The sequence below is a fragment of the Manis pentadactyla genome, chromosome 4, assembly GCF_030020395.1.
Source record: "Manis pentadactyla isolate mManPen7 chromosome 4, mManPen7.hap1, whole genome shotgun sequence".
Lineage (NCBI taxonomy): Eukaryota > Metazoa > Chordata > Mammalia > Pholidota > Manidae > Manis > Manis pentadactyla.
This window is the reverse complement of record NC_080022.1, coordinates 154,867,914-154,887,305: the sequence shown is the minus strand read 5'-3', so window position 1 is coordinate 154,887,305 and position 19,392 is coordinate 154,867,914. Positions and strand designations below refer to the sequence as shown.

The 19,392-nt window shown below is 38.6% G+C and overlaps 1 protein-coding gene across 4 annotated transcripts in view; it reads right to left on the bottom strand.

Annotated features, from left to right (window-relative positions):
• LOC130683540 (protein phosphatase 1D-like) overlaps positions 1–19,392 on the bottom strand; it is a 223,398-nt gene that overhangs the window by 182,599 nt on the left and 21,407 nt on the right. For all 4 annotated transcript variants that reach the window (XM_057501272.1, XM_057501271.1, XM_057501270.1 and 1 more), the window contains exons 2-3: positions 15,224–15,452; positions 8,062–8,186 (exon numbers count right to left, since the gene is read on the bottom strand). In XM_057501272.1, coding sequence (XP_057357255.1) covers positions 8,062–8,186; positions 15,224–15,452 — 354 coding nt within the window. The remainder of the gene's footprint in view (positions 1–8,061; positions 8,187–15,223; positions 15,453–19,392) is intronic.

Genomic DNA, 19,392 nt, shown 5'->3' with positions numbered 1-19,392 from the left:
TTTTTTCTTGGAAGTCAGGCTAAAGGTTTGTCTCTTTGTTTATCTTCTCAAAGATCCAGCTCTCGGTTTCACTGACTTTTTCTATTGTTTTATTCTTCTTGATTTTATTTATTTTTGCTTTGATTTTTATTATGTCCCTCCTCTAGTAACGTTGCGTTTCATCTGTTCTTCTTTTTCTAGTTTCTTTAATTGTGAATTTAGACGGTTCATTTGGGATTGTTCTTGTTTCTTCAGGTAGGCCTGTATTGCTGTGTACTTCCCGCTTAGAAACACTTTATCAGCATCCCATAAATTTGGCTACTGTATTTTTATTTACATTTGTCTCCATGTATTGCTTTACTTGTTTTGATTTGTTTGTTCATCCACTGATTCTCTTCAATCTTCTTTAGAAGCACATTGTTTAGTCTCCATGTGTTTGTGGGCTTTTTTATCTTTGGGTAATTTATTTCTAGTTTTATACCATTGTGGTGTGAGAAGTTGCTTGATACAATTTCAATCTTTTTAAATTTATTGACGGTCTTTCTATGGCCTAATATGTGACCTATTCTGGAGAACATTCCATATAGACCTAAGAAAAATGGGTAACCTGCTGCTTTAGGGTGGAATGCTCTGTAGATATATGTCAAGAGCATCTGATCTGACATGTTGTTCTGTGCCTCTGTTTCCTTATTTTTTGTGTGGTTGATCTATTGATAAGTGGTATTTTAAAGTCTCCTAATATGAATGAGTTCCAGTCTATTTAACCTTTTAATTCTCTTAGTATTTGTTTTACATGTTTAGGTGCTCCTGTGTTGGGTGCAGAAATACTTATAATGGTTATATCCTCTTATTGAACTGACCCCTTTATCATTATGCAGTGTCTTTCTTGGGGCCTTGTTAATTTCCTCATTTTGAAGTCTTTGTGTCTGTATAAGTACTGTTACTCCTGTTTTCTCCCTATTATTTACATGAAATATATTTCTCCATCCATTCATTTTTCAGACTGTGAATGTCTTTAGGTCTAAAATGAGTCTCCTGTAGGCTACATATAGATGGGTCTTGTTTTTCATCCACTCTGCAACTCTATGTCTTTTGATTGATGCATTCACTCCATTTACATATAAGGTAATTATTGGTACATATTTATTGCCATTTATTAATTGTTCTCTAGTTGTTTTATAATTCCTTTCTGTTCCATTCTTCCTTATATTCTTCTCTTGCTACTTGATGGTGTCCTTTAATGTTGTTACTGGACTTCTCTTTTTTAAGTGTTTGTGTATTTCTTATAGTCTTTAGATTTGTGGTTACCATAAGGTTCGTGTGTAGTTTTCTAACTATATACCAATCTATTAAGTTGATGATTGCTCTATTCAAACACAGTCTAAAAGTGCTTCTTTTTAATTCTTCTTCAACATTTTATGTATTAGATGTCATAATTTGCATCTCTTGTGTATCCCTCCTCTGATTTTGTATATAGCTGGTTTTTACTGCTTTTGCGTTATTTTAATTTCATACTTGCTTTGTAAGTATCTGGTCTACTACATTTACTGTGGGTTTATTTAGGCTTAAGAACATTTCTATCTACAGAAGTCCTTTTAACACATCCTTCAAAGCCAGTTTACTGGTTGTAGATTCCTTCAGCCTTATCTGGTAAATTTTTAATCTTTTCTTCATATGTGAATGATATCTTGCTTAGTAGAGGTTGAAGGTCCCTTAGTTTCAGTACACTAAATATTTCATGCCACTCCCTTCTGGTCTGGGGAGGAGCCAAGATGGTGGTGTGCGTAGGGAAGTGGAAATCTCCTCCCAAATCATATATATTCTTGAAAATACAACAAATACAACTATTCCTAAAAGAGACACCAGAAGATACAGTACAACAGCCAGGCTACATCTACACCTGTGATAACCCAGCGCCTCACGAAGGGGGTAAGATATAAGCCGCGGCCCAGCGGGACCCGAGCGCGCCCCGCACCCCAGCTCCCTGGCAGGAGGAGAGGAGTCAGAGCAGGAAGGAAGAGGGAGCCCAGGACTGCTAAATACCCAGCCCTAGTCATCCACACCGGGAGCGCAGACACACAGTGCGTGGTGTGCTGGATACTAGCAGAAACGGAACAGTAAAACCTGTAAGCGGGTTCCCACCACCAGCACCCCTGAGACGAAAGAAAAGCGAGTGCTTTTTGAAAGTCTTAAAGGCACAGGAGCCTCACAGCTGGATGGAAGCATCCTGGCACACTCAGACCAGCAGCTGTGAATCCCAGGGAACTTTGAGTGCCCTAAACCCCTGAGCCCTGAGCGGGAGCGCAGCTCTGAGACCACTCATGGTGGTAAACAGCCTCCGCCCATTTCCACTCTGGCATGGCGCTGCCATAGCGGAGCAGCAAACTGAGACCAGCCACGCCCACAGCAGCCACGCAGAGCATCCTCTGCAGCGGCCACGACCGGACACAGAGGCCCCATCGGTGCACAGCTGCCCAGCACAAGCCACTAGGTTTTGCCATTCTCAAAGGAAGGGAAGGCGACAGGCAAGCAAGAAGGGACTTTGTTCTCCCAGCTGACACACAGGCCAACTGCCTACAACTACCTCTATCGCCATGAAAAGGCAGAAGAATTTGATACAGACAAGAATAACCCAGACATCCCCTGAGAGGGAACCTGGGGAGATAGATTTAAACAATCTTCCTGAAAAAGAATTCAAAATAAAGGTCATAACCATGCTGATGGACCTGCAGAGAAATATGCAAGAGCTAAGGGATGAAATCTGGAGGGAGATAACAGAAATGAAACAACTGACAGAGGTCTTAAGAGCAGACTGGACGATGTGCAAGAGACTGTTAATGGAATAGAGATCAGAGAACAGGAATACAGAGAAGCTGAGGGAGAGAGAGATAAAAGTATCTCTAGGAACAGAAGAATTATTAAGAGAACTCTGTGACCAATCCAAACAGAACAATATTCACATTATAGGGGTACCAGAAGAAGAGAGAGAAAAAGTGATACAAAGTGTCTTTGAAGATATAATTGCTGAAAACTTCCCCAACCTGGGGGAGGAAATAGTCTCTACACAATGAAAGCCAACAGAAAGGACCCAAGGAGGACAACACCAAGAAATATAATAATTAAAATGGAAAAGATCAAAGACAAGGACAGAGTATTTAAGGCAGCCAGAGAGAGAAAAAAGGTCACCTACAAGGAAAACCCATCAGGCAATCATCAGACTTCTCAACAGAAACCTTACAGGCCAGAAGAGAATGGCATGATATATTTAATGCAATGAAACAGAAGGGCCTTGAACCAAGGACACTGTATCCAGCACGATTATCATTTAAATATGAAGGAGGGATTAAACAATTCCCAGACAAGCAAAAGTTGAGGGAATTTGCCTCCCACAAACCACCTCTGCAGGGTATTCTAGAGGGACTGCTCTAGATGGAAGCACTCCTAAGGCTAAATAGATGTCACCAGAGAAAATAAAATCACAGCAAAGAAAGCAGACCAACCAAATACGAACTAAAGGCAAAAAATAAAATCAACTACCCACAAAAGCAGTCAAAGGAGACACAAAAGAGCACAAAATAAAACACCTAGCATATAAAGAATGGAGGAGGAGGAACAAGAAGGGAGAGAAATAAAGAATCACTCCCTTCTGGTCGGTAAAGTTTCTGCTGAGAAGTCTGCTGATAGCCTGATGGAGTTTCCCGTGTGAGTGATCTTTTTTTCTCTCTGACTGCTTTAAATGCCTCTCCCTGTCCTTAATCTTTGTCATTTTAGTTATTCTATGTCTTGGTATTGTCTTCATGGAGTTCCTTTTTTTAACGGCTCTCTGAGCTCCTAGGACCTTGGTGTCTATTTCCTTCTCCAGATTGGGAACTTTTCAGCAATTATTTCTTCAAACAGACTTTCTACCCCTTTGTTTCTCTCTTCTTCTGGTACCCCTACTATGCAAATATTGTTTCATTTGGTCACAGAGCTCTCTTATCCTTCCTTCACTCCTAGAAATTGTTCTTCTCTCAGTTCCTCCACTTAGCTGTGTTTCTGTTCTCTAATTTCCATCTCACTGATTATCTTCTTTACTTGAAGCAATCTATTATTCATTCCCTCCATTGTGTATTTCATTTGTTACTGTATTCTTCAGCTCTGATGGTTCTTTTTCAACTTTTCTACCTCTTTGTTGAAGTCCTCCCTGAGATCTTTTCTGCAGATCAGTAAGCATATTTATGACTGTTACTTTGAAATCTTTTTTTTTTTGTAGATAATTATTCTTTATTGAAGGGTAGTTGACACACAGTATTACATTACATTAGTTTTGGGTGTACAACATAGTGATTCAACATTTATATACATGACAATTCGAGGTACCACCTATCACCATACCAAGCTGTTACAATATCTTGACTATATTCATTACATCCAGGTTACTTTTTATTTTACCATTGGAAGTGTATACTTTTTTGTGTGTGTGTGAGGGCATCTCTCATATTTATTGATCAAATGGTTGTTAACAACAATAAAATTCTGTATAGGGGAGTCAATGCTCAATGCACAATGATTAAGCCACCCCAAGCCTGATTTTTGTCAGTCTCCAATCTTCTGAGGCATAACAAACAAGTTCTTACATGGGGAACAAATTCTTACATAGTGAATAAGTTCTTACATGGTGAACAGTACAAGGGCAGCCATCACAGAAACCTTCGGTTTTGCTCATGCATTATGAACTATAAACAGTCAGTTCAAATATGAATACTAATTTGATTTTTATACTTGATTTATATGTGGATACCACATTTCTCTCTTTATTATTATTATTTTTAATAAAATGCTGAAGTGGTAGAAGATTGGCGATCTCCATTTCATTTAGCCCTCTTTCTGATGTCTTGTCTTTTAGTTTTGTTTGGAACATATTCCCCTGCCTTTTCATTTTGTCAGGGTTTCTGCACTTCTTCCATTGTATGAGATCAGCTATGTTTCCTGATCTAGAAAGCAATGGTTTTATGAAGTAGGTGTCTTGTGGAATCCAAAAGCTCAAGACTCTTTACTCTCCAGTGCCTGGTTCTCTTCTGCAGTGCAGCCCCAACTGCTGTTGCTGGGCCGTGTGCAGGCCACCTTTCTGCTTGTCCTCTGTCAGTGGTCTATCTTAGTCCACCACAAATGGCAGCTCACCTCAGCAGGCCCTTTGTGAGCTAAGCAGCAGGGCTTCTCCTGGGATTGCTGTAGGCAGGGCCACCCTCTGCCTGCCCTGCAGCAATGGAGGTGCTGCTGGGCTAACGGGGTGGGCTCTGGGGCACGTGCACCCTGGGCTGGGCTGCCCACAATGATAAAGGAGCACTTGGAGCTGCTTCCCGTAGGCACCTCCCCAGTTAGGCTGAATTAGGACCAACAAAGCTGGGAAAGCTTCCCTCTGCCTGCCATGCAGCAAAGTTTTCCTCCACCTGCCAGGAAGCAAAGCCTGACACTGCTGGGCTGGGTGGATATGCAGGGAAGCTCTTTAGGGCTGAGCTACCAGTGAGGGGGATAGAGCATCTGAGGCTCCTGAGAGTGCCTGACCTGTTGGGCCAAGGGAGGGCTGGGGAAGTGTCGTCCACCTACACTATCTTCCGCAGAGAGAGCTCTGTCCAACCCTCCCCCTTCTGGCACCCTTCCCACTCCTGTTAAATCTTTCAAACTGGCACCTCTGTTTTGGGTTTCAGCAGGACCATCAGAGCATACCTGTCCTCCACAAGCGGCAGGACTATCAGTCTCCCCAAGTGCTCCAACTCTCCCTGGTGTCCAGCCCTGTTAATCACCAAAGCCCAATGCAATGTGGACTCATGTTCCCAGGGCAGGTCTCCAGAGCCAGGTATGCAACATTCCTGAGCAATTATCCCCTTCCCTGCTCCATTCTTCTTCCTCCCTCTTGTAGGCTGGGATGGGGAAAGGGCTCGGGTCCTGATCAATCATGGCTCTGCCACTTTACCCTTCTCTGTGTGGTCTTCTCTTCTCCACCAGGTATAAGTGGTCTATCCTGCAGTCCTCAGGTTGTCTTCCAGGATAGTTGTATCTACTGTAGTTGCTTCCTTTGTGTGTGTGTGGGAGGAGGTTTCGACCTCACCGTCTTACTCTGCCACCTTTTTCGCCTATCTCCCTGCACAGCACTTGTTAATTGGGTAAAAATCTTCATCTCCACCTTCACTTTATACATCTAACTCACACTGGCTTCAACCCTGTTCCTTAAAGACATCAAGCCCTTCCCTTGCTCCATTAGGATTCTTTGCTTGCTAATGACAATTTCCAGCTCATGTTAACTTAGGCCAAAAAGGGAACTGATAAGACAACCAAGTAGCTTACATAATAGACAAGAAGGTAGAGGAGCAGGTATGGAAACAGGGCAGGTCCAAGCAATTCAGTAGGAAAACCCAACCATATCAATGCACACTACTGAAGGGGGTCAATATCATTAGGATTAATTCATTCTAACCAGTGCTTGTTTTTAAAGTTTGTCTTTCCAAGATTCACAACTCAAAATCCTGCAATAGAGAATCTGACTGATCTAGCTGGGGTCATATGCCTGACCTTTTATGTTTTACAAAAGGACCCTGAATAGGAATGTCTAAATTTAGACTGCACATGGTAGGGGAGATGTAACTTCACAAAAAGAAATTAGGATATTATTTAGTAAGAAAAGAACATATATACGGGACAACCCACAATCTTATATACCACCAAATCAAATGTCCTTTAATTTCCTAATGGGCTTTGTGAATGCTACAGCTCTGCTTTGACTGTGATTTTCCTTGGCCCCTTCCTCTTCAAGCCTTAAAAATATCACTTTTTAATGAATATTCCCTGATCATCCTCTCTAAAGTAGCTCTCCCTTGCTACCTTCTACCCCTCCCACCAATTACTGGTGCATCATCTAGTTTAATTCCTTTATGACATCTTTTTTAGATTAATTTTCTCATGTTTATTAACTATTACCCCAAGAAGGTTATAGGTTCCATGAAAACTGGGACTATTTGCATTTGATCACCAAAGATGAACAAGAGATAGTAATATGATAGGTAAAATGAGCTTTTGAAAATGCAAATGATATGATGTTACTCCTTAGTTTAATTTCCTTCAATTCTTCCGAGTACATTCAGACTAGAATGCAAGCATTTGCCACGATATGGCCCATGTCTGCCTCACTAACTCCAGCCTTTCGATAGTTCCGAGAATATGCCAAGCTCCTTCCCAATTTAGGATCCATGCCTTGAATATTACTCCACAGGCTCCACACAAGAATTGCTCCTTCTGTCATCAAATCTCAGCAAAATAACACTTCCTAAGAGGAGCATTTCCACCATACTATCTGTAATATATTTTTCCTTCAAATTTTTCCTTATCACAGGACTCTGTTTCTTTCTCTCATAATATTTCCCAATTTGTAATGATTTCGTTTACAAGCTTACTTGTTCATTGTCTCCCCAACTATATAGTCTCGCTCCGTGAGGAAAGAGTATATCTGTATTATCTCTCCAAAGCCTAACACAGAGCATGGCACCAAGCCAGTACTCAAGCATCTGTTAGAGGAATGAAGGAGAAAAGGAAAAATTGGAATTTCCTACGACAAATTTTCTTTAGAAGAAAACTTAACCAGAACATTCATAGTAAGGTATTTCCATAGCTATAATTCTCTAGCCTTCCTTCCAAAACCAGTGGACTACAAAACAACTATTTTTACTTTGTCATGGGCAATTTACTTTGCTAGTTGAAGAAAAATAGAACCTTGAAGGTACTTAAAAAGAAATATGAAGCGCTATAGTAAGGCAGGACACTTATAAATAGTTTTAGGGGTAACATCAAGTCTGGGCATACCTATACTTCCCCAAGTATGGCTGCGAATTAGCAAAACATTGAACATGATTCGTGATCAAAGAGCAACTGGCACTGAAATCCACACTTTAACCTTCCCCTCAATTCAATTTTAAAGCATTTAACATACCATATTTCTACCCCCATTATTACGTGCCAAGTAAGAGTTTAGTTCTCAGTCTCCCCTTTTACTTTACCACTATATATCGTAGAAAATACAGTATGATTTCAGCAAATATAAGTCATACTTACCAAGTGCTCTTGCTACTGCCAGGAAAGGAATCTGGTCAATAACTGTGCTCCTTCTAACAGGTCCATTGTGAGTGAGCCGAGGTCGCTTCCAAACTACACGATTCACCCCAGACTTGTTCATCACACTAAAAAACAGAGCACACATAAATATTCTAAATGATTAAAATTAACAATTAAGGTAGTTCAGAGTGTAAAATATCAAATAAAATCAGATTATATTATCACAAAATAATGACAAATCTGTTTCAGAATCAAAGATGCATAAACCAAAGTTTCTGTTCAGAGAGGAAAGACAAAATAGGATAGATTAAGATGAGGAGAATTTGGAGATTACTTAGGTAAGCCACACAGAACAGAATGGAAGTAATAGAAAGAAAAAGGAGTAGATAAAATGTCAAAGAAAAAAGCAAGACAACTTCATAACTAAAAAAATTTGAGGAGATGAATGTTCTAAATGGACAGGGATTAAACAGTCATAAAAGAAATTGAAAAGGAAAGGTTATATAGTTTTTGAGGGATTTGAGAGAACTTCAGTTTTGGTATTTTTTATTTGAGGAATTAATAGGAAATAACTCAATAGAAATATCTAGGTATTTAGATAAATCTGTATTTAGAAGTGTGAAACTAGACTTTGGAAATAGATCGGCTGTAAAGTCTAGATGTAGATGTAGAAAACCCTAACAGAAATTTTAGAAATTTAGCATGACGACAACAGAAATCCGTATTTAGTGCAGAGAGGAGTTAGGACACTCCAGGGAACCTAAAACATGGAAATACAGTCAAATCTTTGAGCAAAAAAAAGTAATGACCAAAACACAATAAAGATGGTCTCTCAACCTGTACCTGGCATGGCTCAAACAGGAAAGTGACCCTTAAATGAATTTAATCATAATCAGCCTGAATTTTTAAAAAATCAGTAGAAGAAAAATGTTCCTCTGGAAGGCTAGAAAAACTGCGGGGAAGAGTGGCAAACAGCTTTTCCAAGAAACAATATTAACCTACCTGATATTAGGACAACCTGACAGACACACGCATAAGACAGAAGTTGATAACCATGAATCGAAGATAGATGATGCTAAAATAATCTGATTAAGTCTTCTCCGGTCCCATGTGTACCCGGAAACCCTTTGATTATAATCTGAAATTTCAGCTCATGTAGAGCAGGCCAGCTGACAATAATATGTGGTCTTCTTATCAGTTATTCTTCTCATTATTAATGAATTCAATAACATCCTGATGTATACTTGAGTCTCTTCTTAGTTTGCTATGTTGACTTAAATAGCATGACTCTATTCCCTAAAACTTTATAAACTCTGAAACTAAAACTCGTTTCAAGATATGGAGAGGTGAAGACAGGACAAGTAATGGTGAGTCTCTCCCAAAGGAATGTCACTATGAGATGTCACACACCTCAGCAGCACCAGCCAATGAACCTCCATCTATGGTTTTTCTATCTCTGTTCTAACTTCAAAGGAATGAAGATACTAGAGAAGAGATAACAAACAGAATAAAACTCTTAATAAAAGTAAAATAAAGGCATAAACCTTGTAAATGAAAAAAGACCAATATTTCTCTGAGCCACCAGAAACATGACTATGGCAGAAGGAAAACAGCGCCAATCTTCTTTCTAAAGTAGAAAGCAAGTTCATCTGGGCTTTCTCTCTCAGGAGAGGGCAGTTCTCTCACAGGAAACTTCTTGCAATGATGGAAATGTACACTCTGCACTGTCCAATACAACAGCGACTGGCCACGGGTGGCTACTGAACACTGTAAATGTGGATAGTGTGAAGGAGGGATTGAATTATTTTATTTAATTTTAGTTAAATCATATTTAAACTCAAATAGCCATATGTGGCTAGTGGCTACCAGAATGGACAGCACAGGGGAGTCATGAAGCAAGTACAGAATGACCAAACATTGTCCATGTGAACACAGAGAAGAAATTAAAGAAAGTTGCTCATTTATTATCCTTTTTGAGTGCCAGTTTCATTTGCAATTCTGAAAGCAACATTGTTCTAGGTCATAGCAAGAGTTAGAACATCAAAGGCAGTCATTTTGTTATTTTTATGCTTTCTCCACTGCTGACCCTCAAAAAGCAAACAAAAGAGTAAACACTAAATCTACCATTCACAAGAATCTATGAAACTTAAGTTACAGAAGAGATACCAACGTTCTGCCTTCCTACCATAACAGGCCCTATTGTTCTTTCCTAAACTTATTTCCTAAAAAGTAAGGCTTAATACTTAGGTAATTACAGTAGCTACCCAAATTGCTTCTAATACAACTCTACCAAGAGCTCTCTTGATACTTAATATTCAAAGATATTATGGTCTCTGTGTTTCTGAGGAACAAAAGACAATGGTACTGGCTAAAACAACAAGTTTTAAATCCAACATCAAAAAAATCAAAGCAATGTTATAAAAGATGCTGCTTTATTACACTCTCTGCTATTGTCCTGTATGACTGAAAGGCATACACAAAGAACAGCCTGATAATGCAGAGAGCTGACTGAGCAGCAACAGAAGGCTAGAAAAACAGAGCACTGGCCAGTTGCCTAGGGTGAGACAGAAGGAAAAAAGGAAATAACTTGTAATAAAACAGCTCAATTTGGGCAAAAGGACACCTGCTCCCAAATGGCAAAGAGCATCTGTCCAACTATTCAGATGGTATTTTAAGTGATAAGACAAAAAACAAACTCTAAAAAAAGTTATTAATAATCAAAATATATATAATTTTAAGATTCATTTTAAAATTTTAAATATTAATGAGAAAAGATCAATATTACAATTAAGTCTCAATTTTTAAAAAAAGGTATGGTACTAAAACATGAACATATAGTACAGAAAAACAGAAAGCCCAGACAAGGACCCAAATATTACAGGAATTGTTTGTAACTGCAAAGTCCACTTTATATGACTACCAGCAGTAAGCAGCAGTCTCAGATACACATTGACCTTCACACTCATTTCATCAGACTGCAGCCTGAAACCAGGCTCATAACTTCGGAGGATTCTGGACAGGAAACACAGTATACTAGCACGGCAGCTTTAGTCATGTAGTCTTCAGCAGTTTACAGAAATACAGGAGCCATTTTCTAGCCATCCAACTGAGCTTCATATGCCACAGGAATCGGTTTTGTAATAGCCCTTGACTTCCTGGTCCCTGCACAGGTCAAACTGCATGTAATAACGGGCAACTAAGCTCTGTGCTTCCTAATAGAAATTTACAGTCCATTCAAAATCTTCCCTACCCAGATGCAGTTCCATTCAAGGGTCATTCTGCAATAAGCAATGTTACCTTATAACATAGCTGACATTCAATATTTATCGGTAAACTCAAGATCATCTTCCCACTGAAGAAGGATTTTATGCCTGGGAAGTGTTCTAATCAGAAGGAAATATGTATAATTGTTTCAAGTGGCTACTAGTGCCATCAAGGAAAAAATACTAACTTGTATCCCTACTATATAGCTTAGATTTTAAAGTTTCAAAGATACTGAAGATTAAAATGTAAAAGATGAAACCACACAAGTACTAGAAAAGTGCTTCTCAAAATATGCTTCCAGACCTTTTCAGGGCGTCTATGAGGTCAAAATTATTTTCATAATAATACTATGACCATATGGATACAGTAGTTTTTAACAGACTGACAAGACTTGGTATTACACTGTATAATAAAATGGGCCAATCTTTGGAAGATCTGCATAACTCAGCTAACCTGTTACAAACAACCAATGAATATGTTACAAAATGACACATGGGGACTATACTATGTGATTCCAACTATATGACATTCTAGAAAAAGCAAAACTATGGAGACAAAAGACCCAGTGGTTGCCAGGAGTAAGGGGGAAGAAGGGATAAACTAGGCAGAATACAGAGGTTTTTTAGGCCAGTTAAACTTCTCTGTATGATACTATAATGATGGATACATGCCATACATTTGTCAAAACCCTAGAATGTACACCACCAACAGCAACCCCAGTGTAAACTGTGGACTTTCAAAGTAACATGTCAAAGAGGGTCGGTGATGGCAACAAATGTACTGCTCTAGTGCAGGATGTTAATTCTGGGAGAGGATGTACATATAGGAGGAGGCAGGGAATATATAGGAATTCTCTGCACTTTCTCATCAGTTTTGCTTGAACTTAAAAATGCTCTAAAAAAATGAAGCTTATTAATTTAAAAAGCCATGCATGATAAAAAATAATTTAACCAATGGCTCATAATGTAAGAGTATGAAAAAGACATTGATATGATTTTAGATACCAAATTATTATTAACCTTTAAAAAATTACCTCTTTTTGAGTTTTGCAATAGTATCAAAGAAGAGATTTGCAATAGTATCAAAGCGGAGTACCCCCAAACCATGGAAAACCTAATAAAATACTCTTCCCTTTTTCACCTATATATCTATATAAGGCCGCATTTTATTTCAGATATTGCAACACAACAGTTTGAGTGTAGAAGCTGATACAAGAATCTAACTGTCACCTATTAAGCCCGACATTGAAGAGATTTTCAAAACCATGTAACAATGCGAGGTTACTAAAGGTTTGTTTTGGAAAATAGCTATTTTTTCATTAAAAACATTATTTATGTTAACACTTACAGAGTTTATTATAGTTCTTTTTCAATTAATTAACAAATATTTGAAAATGCCTCCATTTTAGTTTCTAATATGGTAAAATCAATATATATGTAGCCCACATAAAGTGAAACTCTTTGAGGTCCTCATTTTTTAAGAGTATAAAGGGTTCCCAAGGCCAAAAATATTCATAACTGCTATACTAGAAGAAAGCATAAAAGAATTTAATAACCTCAGAATGTGAGAATTGTGTGTATGGTACAAAAACCTGAAGCTGTAACAGAAGAGATTGATAAGCTTAACTGCATTAAAATAAACTTCCATGTGGGAAAAATATTCCAGGAGGATAATAAAAAGAAAAACCGTGAAAACAGCATCTGAGACACAAATTACTTACATTAATTAAAAAAGACTAATTTCTCTAAAGTGTAAGTGGCTCCTACACATTAATATGAAAAAGGCTAATAACTTTCCCCCAAATGAACAGTGAATACAAACAGAAATACACAGAAAAGGAAATATAAATGGCTCTTAAACAAAAAGATACTCAACCTTTCTCATAACATAAATTCAAATCAAACATCACCAAGATGCCTTTTTAAAAAATCTAAAATCAGGTATGACAAAAGTTCTATCCACATATACTGCTGATTGAAGTGTAAACTGGTACAACCTCCATGGAGACAAATAGTTATCAACATTCAAAACCTACTCCTTTTTGACCCACTCATCACACTTCTAAGAAATGATCCTAAAAATACATTCACACTGTACAAAAACATGCATGAGCAGGATTTTTCTTTTTGTTGTAGTGATTGTAATGAAAAAATTTGAAATAAATATCCTTCAACAGGAGGACTTGATAAATAAATGATGGTATATTCACACATGGTACAGCTTCATACTTGCTGGCATATGAATCTCTCTCTATTAAGGGATACCCAGTAATACTGGCTTCTTGTAGGTGGATAAGAACTGGGTAGACTGTAGGACAGTAGTAGCTGGGAGACCCTCTACAGTACATCATTTTATGCTACCTGAATTTTAACCGAGTGAATGCTAAGAAAAAAAGGTGACTATATAGAAATCAACATTCAGAAAAATGTTAACATTTGGTGAATTTCTATCCTATTCCTACTTCTCTGCATAGTTGCAATGACACATTTTATATCCTACTTATTTTGTAACCAATAAGCATTCTCCTGTTATTAAACATTTTCCCATATACATGAGTGTTCATTTCACTATTCTCTGTACCTTTACTTATGTTTAAAAATTGCCATAACACCGTGATATTTTCAAATTTGATCTTTAAATATTATTTTTAATGGCTGCATCATATTTAACCATTCTCCAGCTGTTGGACCTTCAAGTGATATTCAGTCTTTATCCATCATTAAACACTGCTATTCAGATATTTTGGCTCACATTTCAGATTTCTTCTTTAGAGTAGATTCCTGAAATTACTGAGTCTGTAAACATTTAAAGCTAGTGGTATATATCATATTCCTATACTAGTTGTACCAATTTATAATCCTACCAACAAAAGACTCATTTCAACAAAAATACTGAGTAGTAGCTTTGTTTTTTTTAATCTTTGCTAATCCAATAGCAGAAAAATAGTTTCATTTCAATGTTAACAACATTTTTTCAAATGTTTACTATTATTCTGCACTTTTGTTGTTTAAATTTCCTCTCCTTTATCTACCTATCAGGGAAAGGCAGAGTTTTGGTGTTTTTCTTACTGATTTTTTTTAACTCTATAGTTTAAGGATGTTAACTCTCGCCCAGTTTATTGTTTCTGAAAAAGATAATTTTTACTTAATAAAAACAAGTAAAAGACAAGTAGTAATATCATGCTAAGGCCTTAGTTAGAATAATTATTTAGAAAACACTGTATTCTATTTAACTTGCCTCGGACCCTGAATTTTTAAAAATTAGTATTGGGATAATTCTTATTTTTCACATGTAATTCATGCTTCTAACTTTTAGAATAATCTCACATTTTGTATTTTAGTTTATAGCATAAAAATACTGTATCACAAAAATATTATGAAGTCAGTTTCAATTCACAGTTTAAAAATTATCTATACATTAAGACAGCTTACAAAGTACACATTAAGACAAGTTCAAATAGAGAAAAGAAAAACTAGCAAAGGTTTGCAGCACATACAACAGAAATAAAAGAAAAAAGCTAAAGGATAATTCTCATGAAATTCCATTCCCAAAGACAGACTGAAACTATTCTGCCCTGGAACTCTTAAGGGCTGCTCTGTTTAGATTCTCAAGATCATGCTGATCAATACTTAGGTAAAAAGTTTTCAATAAATCTTTGAAGGTGTTGTTACTTGAGTCCCACTAAAATATTTCCCTTTGGAGCCATCATCAGTAATAAAAGTCAATTCAAAATAATGAGATAAAAATGAATGCACATGGGTACTTTATCAGACAAATGAAAACTTGTAATACTAAGAGAGTAATTTCATTAAAAGGGAGAAGTAGGTCAGTATGTTTAGTAAACCAAGAAGGACTAAACAGAACCAAGAGAGGAAAGACAACACAGCACAGTGATTACCTCCCACCAAGTCCTTCGATTCGTTCTCTTTCCTTAGGAAGTTCTGGCTTATGGTCCTGAGTCACTTCCACAGCTCGGACAAAATCATCCTTCGGGTCATCCTGAATTCCAAGAACCACCCCTGAGTCACCCACGTGAGCTACATACATCTTCATGCCTCGTATGATGACCACACTGGCAGTTGTTCCTGATGTGCTGGGAAGACCTGTCATAGTCTTTGGCCATTCTGCTGCAATTAAGAAATACAGTATTTTACCCTTCCAGGCATAAACATTAACACTGTATCAAAATAAAAACAGCAACTTATCCTGAATTCGCATAGGAAAAAATTTAAGAAAAAAATTTTGAAACCAATTCAGGAAGGACCTATGTTAATCCCTTCATCAATATGTTAATATATTAATTCATAAGTAAAGCAATTATATTACAACCATCAAACCGATCCTAGGAGAAAAATATTACAGGATAGATTTACTAGTTCTATGTGAGTCTTAGTCCTAACTACATTTAGTGGCAAGGATGTGTTAAGAGCATTGGTATCATATTGCCAGTAGCTTAGTTATCTCTTTATAAATGTCTTTGAAAAGTCTTGATTTGGATTGTTGAGAAGATGGCGGCGTGAGTAGAGCAGCGGAAATCTCCTCCCAAAACAACATATATCTATGAATATATAACAAAGACAACCCTTCCTAGAATAAAGACCAGAGGACACAGGACAATATCCAGACCACATCCGCACCTGAGAGAACTCAGCGCCTCGTGAAGGGGGTAAAATACAAGCCCCGGCCCCGCGGGAGCCTAGCGCCCCTCTCCCCAGCTCCCGGCGGGAGAAGAACAGGCAGAGCGGGAGGGAGACGGAGCCCAGGACTGCCGAACACCCAGCCCCAGCCATCCGGGCCAGAGTGCAGGGCCCTCGATACTGGGAAAACAGGGCAGCAAGAACAGTGAGCGGGCACTGGAGGCTGGGCGACAGAGGGCATAAGAAAAGCGCGCGACCATTTTTTTTTGCTTTTTTGCTGTTTGGTTTTGGCGAGCGATTTTTGGAAGTCTTAAAGGGATAGGGACCCCAATACTAGGGAAACAGGGCAGAAAGACCGGTGAGCAGAGGCCTGAGGCTGGCACCGGAGAATAAAGAAAAACGAACGACCACCTTTTTTTTTTTTTTTTTTAATTAAAAACTTTTTTTTTTTTTTAAATTAAAAAAATTTTTTTTTTCTTTTTTTTTTTTGTGGGCGTTGTTTTGTTTTGGCAGGTGCTTTTTGGAAGTCTTAAAGGGGCAGGGCGGGTCACTTAATCCAGAGGTAGGGAATCCGGGATCTCTGGGCACCCTAACCCCTGGCTGCAGGGAGCAGGGAGGCCCATTACGGAGATAAATAGCCTCCCAGCCGCTCCTGCTCCCACGCAACTCCACCACTTTGGAGCAGCTGCCCGAGCCAGGCCACGCCCACAGCAACAGCGGATATTAACTCCATAGCAGCCAGGCAGGAAACAGAAACCCTGTCTGCGCGCAGCTGCGCAGCACAAGCCACTAGAGGCCGCTGTTCTCCCAGGAGAGGAGGGCCACAATCCAACAAGAAAGGAAGTCCTTCCAGCCGTCACTCGTCCCAGTTCTGCAGACTATTCCTATCACCATGAAAAGGCAAAGCTACAGGCAGACAAAGATCACAGAGACAACACCAGAGAAGGAGACAGACCTAACCAGTCTCCCTGAAAAAGAATTCAAAATAAGAATCATAAACATGCTGACAGAGATGCAGAGAAATACGCAAGAGAAATGGGATGAAGTCCGGAAGGAGATCACAGATGCCAGAAAGGAGATCGCAGAAATGAAACAAACTCTGGAAGGGTTTATAAGCAGAATGGATAGAATGCAAGAGGCCATTGATGGAATTGAAATCAGAGAACAGGAACGCATAGAAGCTGACATAGAGAGAGACAAAAGGATCTCCAGGAATGAAACAATATTAAGAGAACTGTGTGACCAATCCAAAAGGAACAATATCCGTATTATAGGGGTCCCAGAAGAAGAAGAGAGAGGAAAAGAGATGGAAAGTATCTTAGAAGAAATACTTGCTGAAAACTTCCCCACACTGGGGGAGGAAGTAATCGAACAGACCACGGAAATACACAGAACCCCCAACAGAAAGGATCCAAGAAGGGCAACACCAAGACACATAATAATTAAAATGGCAAAGATCAAGGACAAGGAAAGAGTGTTAAAGGCAGCTAGAGAGAAAAAGGTCACCTATAAAGGGAAACCCATCAGGCTAACGTCAGATTTCTCAACAGAAACCCTACAGGCCAGAAGAGAATGGCATGATATATTTAATACAATGAAACAGAAGGGCCTTGAACCAAGGATACTGTATCCAGCACGACTATCATTCAAATATGACGGTGGGATTAAACAATTCCCAGACAAACAAAAGCTGAGGGAATTTGCTTTCCACAAACCACCTCTACAGAACATCTTACAGGGACTGCTCTAGATGGGAGCACTCCTAGAAAGAGCACAGCACAAAACACCCAACATATGAAGAATCGAGGAGGAGGAACAAGAAGGGAGAGAAGAAAAGAATCTCCAGACAGTGTATATAACAGCTCAATAAGCGAGCTAAGTTAGGCAGTAAGATACTAAAGAGGCTAACCTTGAACCTTTGGTAACCACGAATTTAAAGCCTGCAATGGCAATAAGTACATATCTTTCAATAGTCACCCTAAATGTTAATGGGTTGAATGCACCAATCAAAAGACACAGAGTAACAGAATGGATAAAAAAGCAAGACCCATCTATATGCTGCTTACAAGAAACTCACCTCAAACCCAAAGACATGTACAGACTAAAAGTCAAGGGATGGAAAAACATATTTCAAGCAAACAACAGTGAGAAGAAAGCAGGGGTTGCAGTACTAATAGCAGACAAAATACACTTCAAAACAAAGAAAGTAACAAGAGATAAAGAAGGACACTACATAATGATAAAGGGCTCAGTCAAACAAGAGGATATAACCATTCTAAATATATATGCACCCAACACAGGAGCACCAGCATATGTGAAACAAATACTAACAGAACTAAAGGGGGATATAGACTGCAATGCATTCATTCTAGGAGACTTCAACACACCACTCACCCCAAAGGATAGATCCACTGGGCTGAAAATAAGTAAGGACATGGAAGCACTGAACAACACAGTAGAGCAGATGGACCTAATAGACATCTATAGAACTCTACATCCAAAAGCAGCGGGATATACATTCTTCTCAAGTGCACATGGAACATTCTCCAGAATAGACCACATACTAGGCCACAAAAAGAGCCTCAGAAAATTCCAAAAGATTGAAATCCTACCAACCAACTTTTCAGACCACAAAGGCATAAAACTAGAAATAAACTGTTCAAAGAAAGCAAAGAGGCTCACAAACACATGGAGGCTTAACAACACGCTCCTAAATAATCAATGGATCAATGACCAAATCAAAATGGAGATCCAGCAATATATGGAAACAAATGACAACAACAACACTAAGTCCCAACTTCTGTGGGACACAGCAAAAGCAGTCTTAAGAGGAAAGTATATAGCAATCCAAGCATATTTAAAAAAGGAAGAGCAATCCCAAATGAATGGTCTAATGTCACAATTATCGAAATTGGAAAAAGAAGAACAGATGAGGCCTAAGGTCAGCAGAAGGAGGGACATAATAAAGATCAGAGAAGAAATAAATAAAATTGAGAAGAATAAAACAATAGCAAAAATCAATGAAACCAAGAGCTGGTTCTTCGAGAAAATAAACAAAATAGATAAGCCTCTAGCCAGACTTATTAAGAAGAAAAGAGAGTCAACACAAATCAACAGTATCAGAAACGAGAAAGGAAAAATCACGACGGACCCCACGGAAATGCAAAGAATTATTGGAGAATACTATGAAAACCTATATGCTAACAAGCTGGGAAACCTAGGAGAAATGGACAACTTCCTAGAAAAATACAACCTTCCACGACTGACCCAGAAAGAAACAGAAAATCTAAACAGACCAATTACCGGCAACAAAATTGAAGCGGTAATCAAAAAACTACCAAAGAACAAAACCCCCGGGCCAGATGGATTTACCTCGGAATTTTATCAGACATACAGGGAAGACATAATACCCATTCTCCTTAAAGTTTTC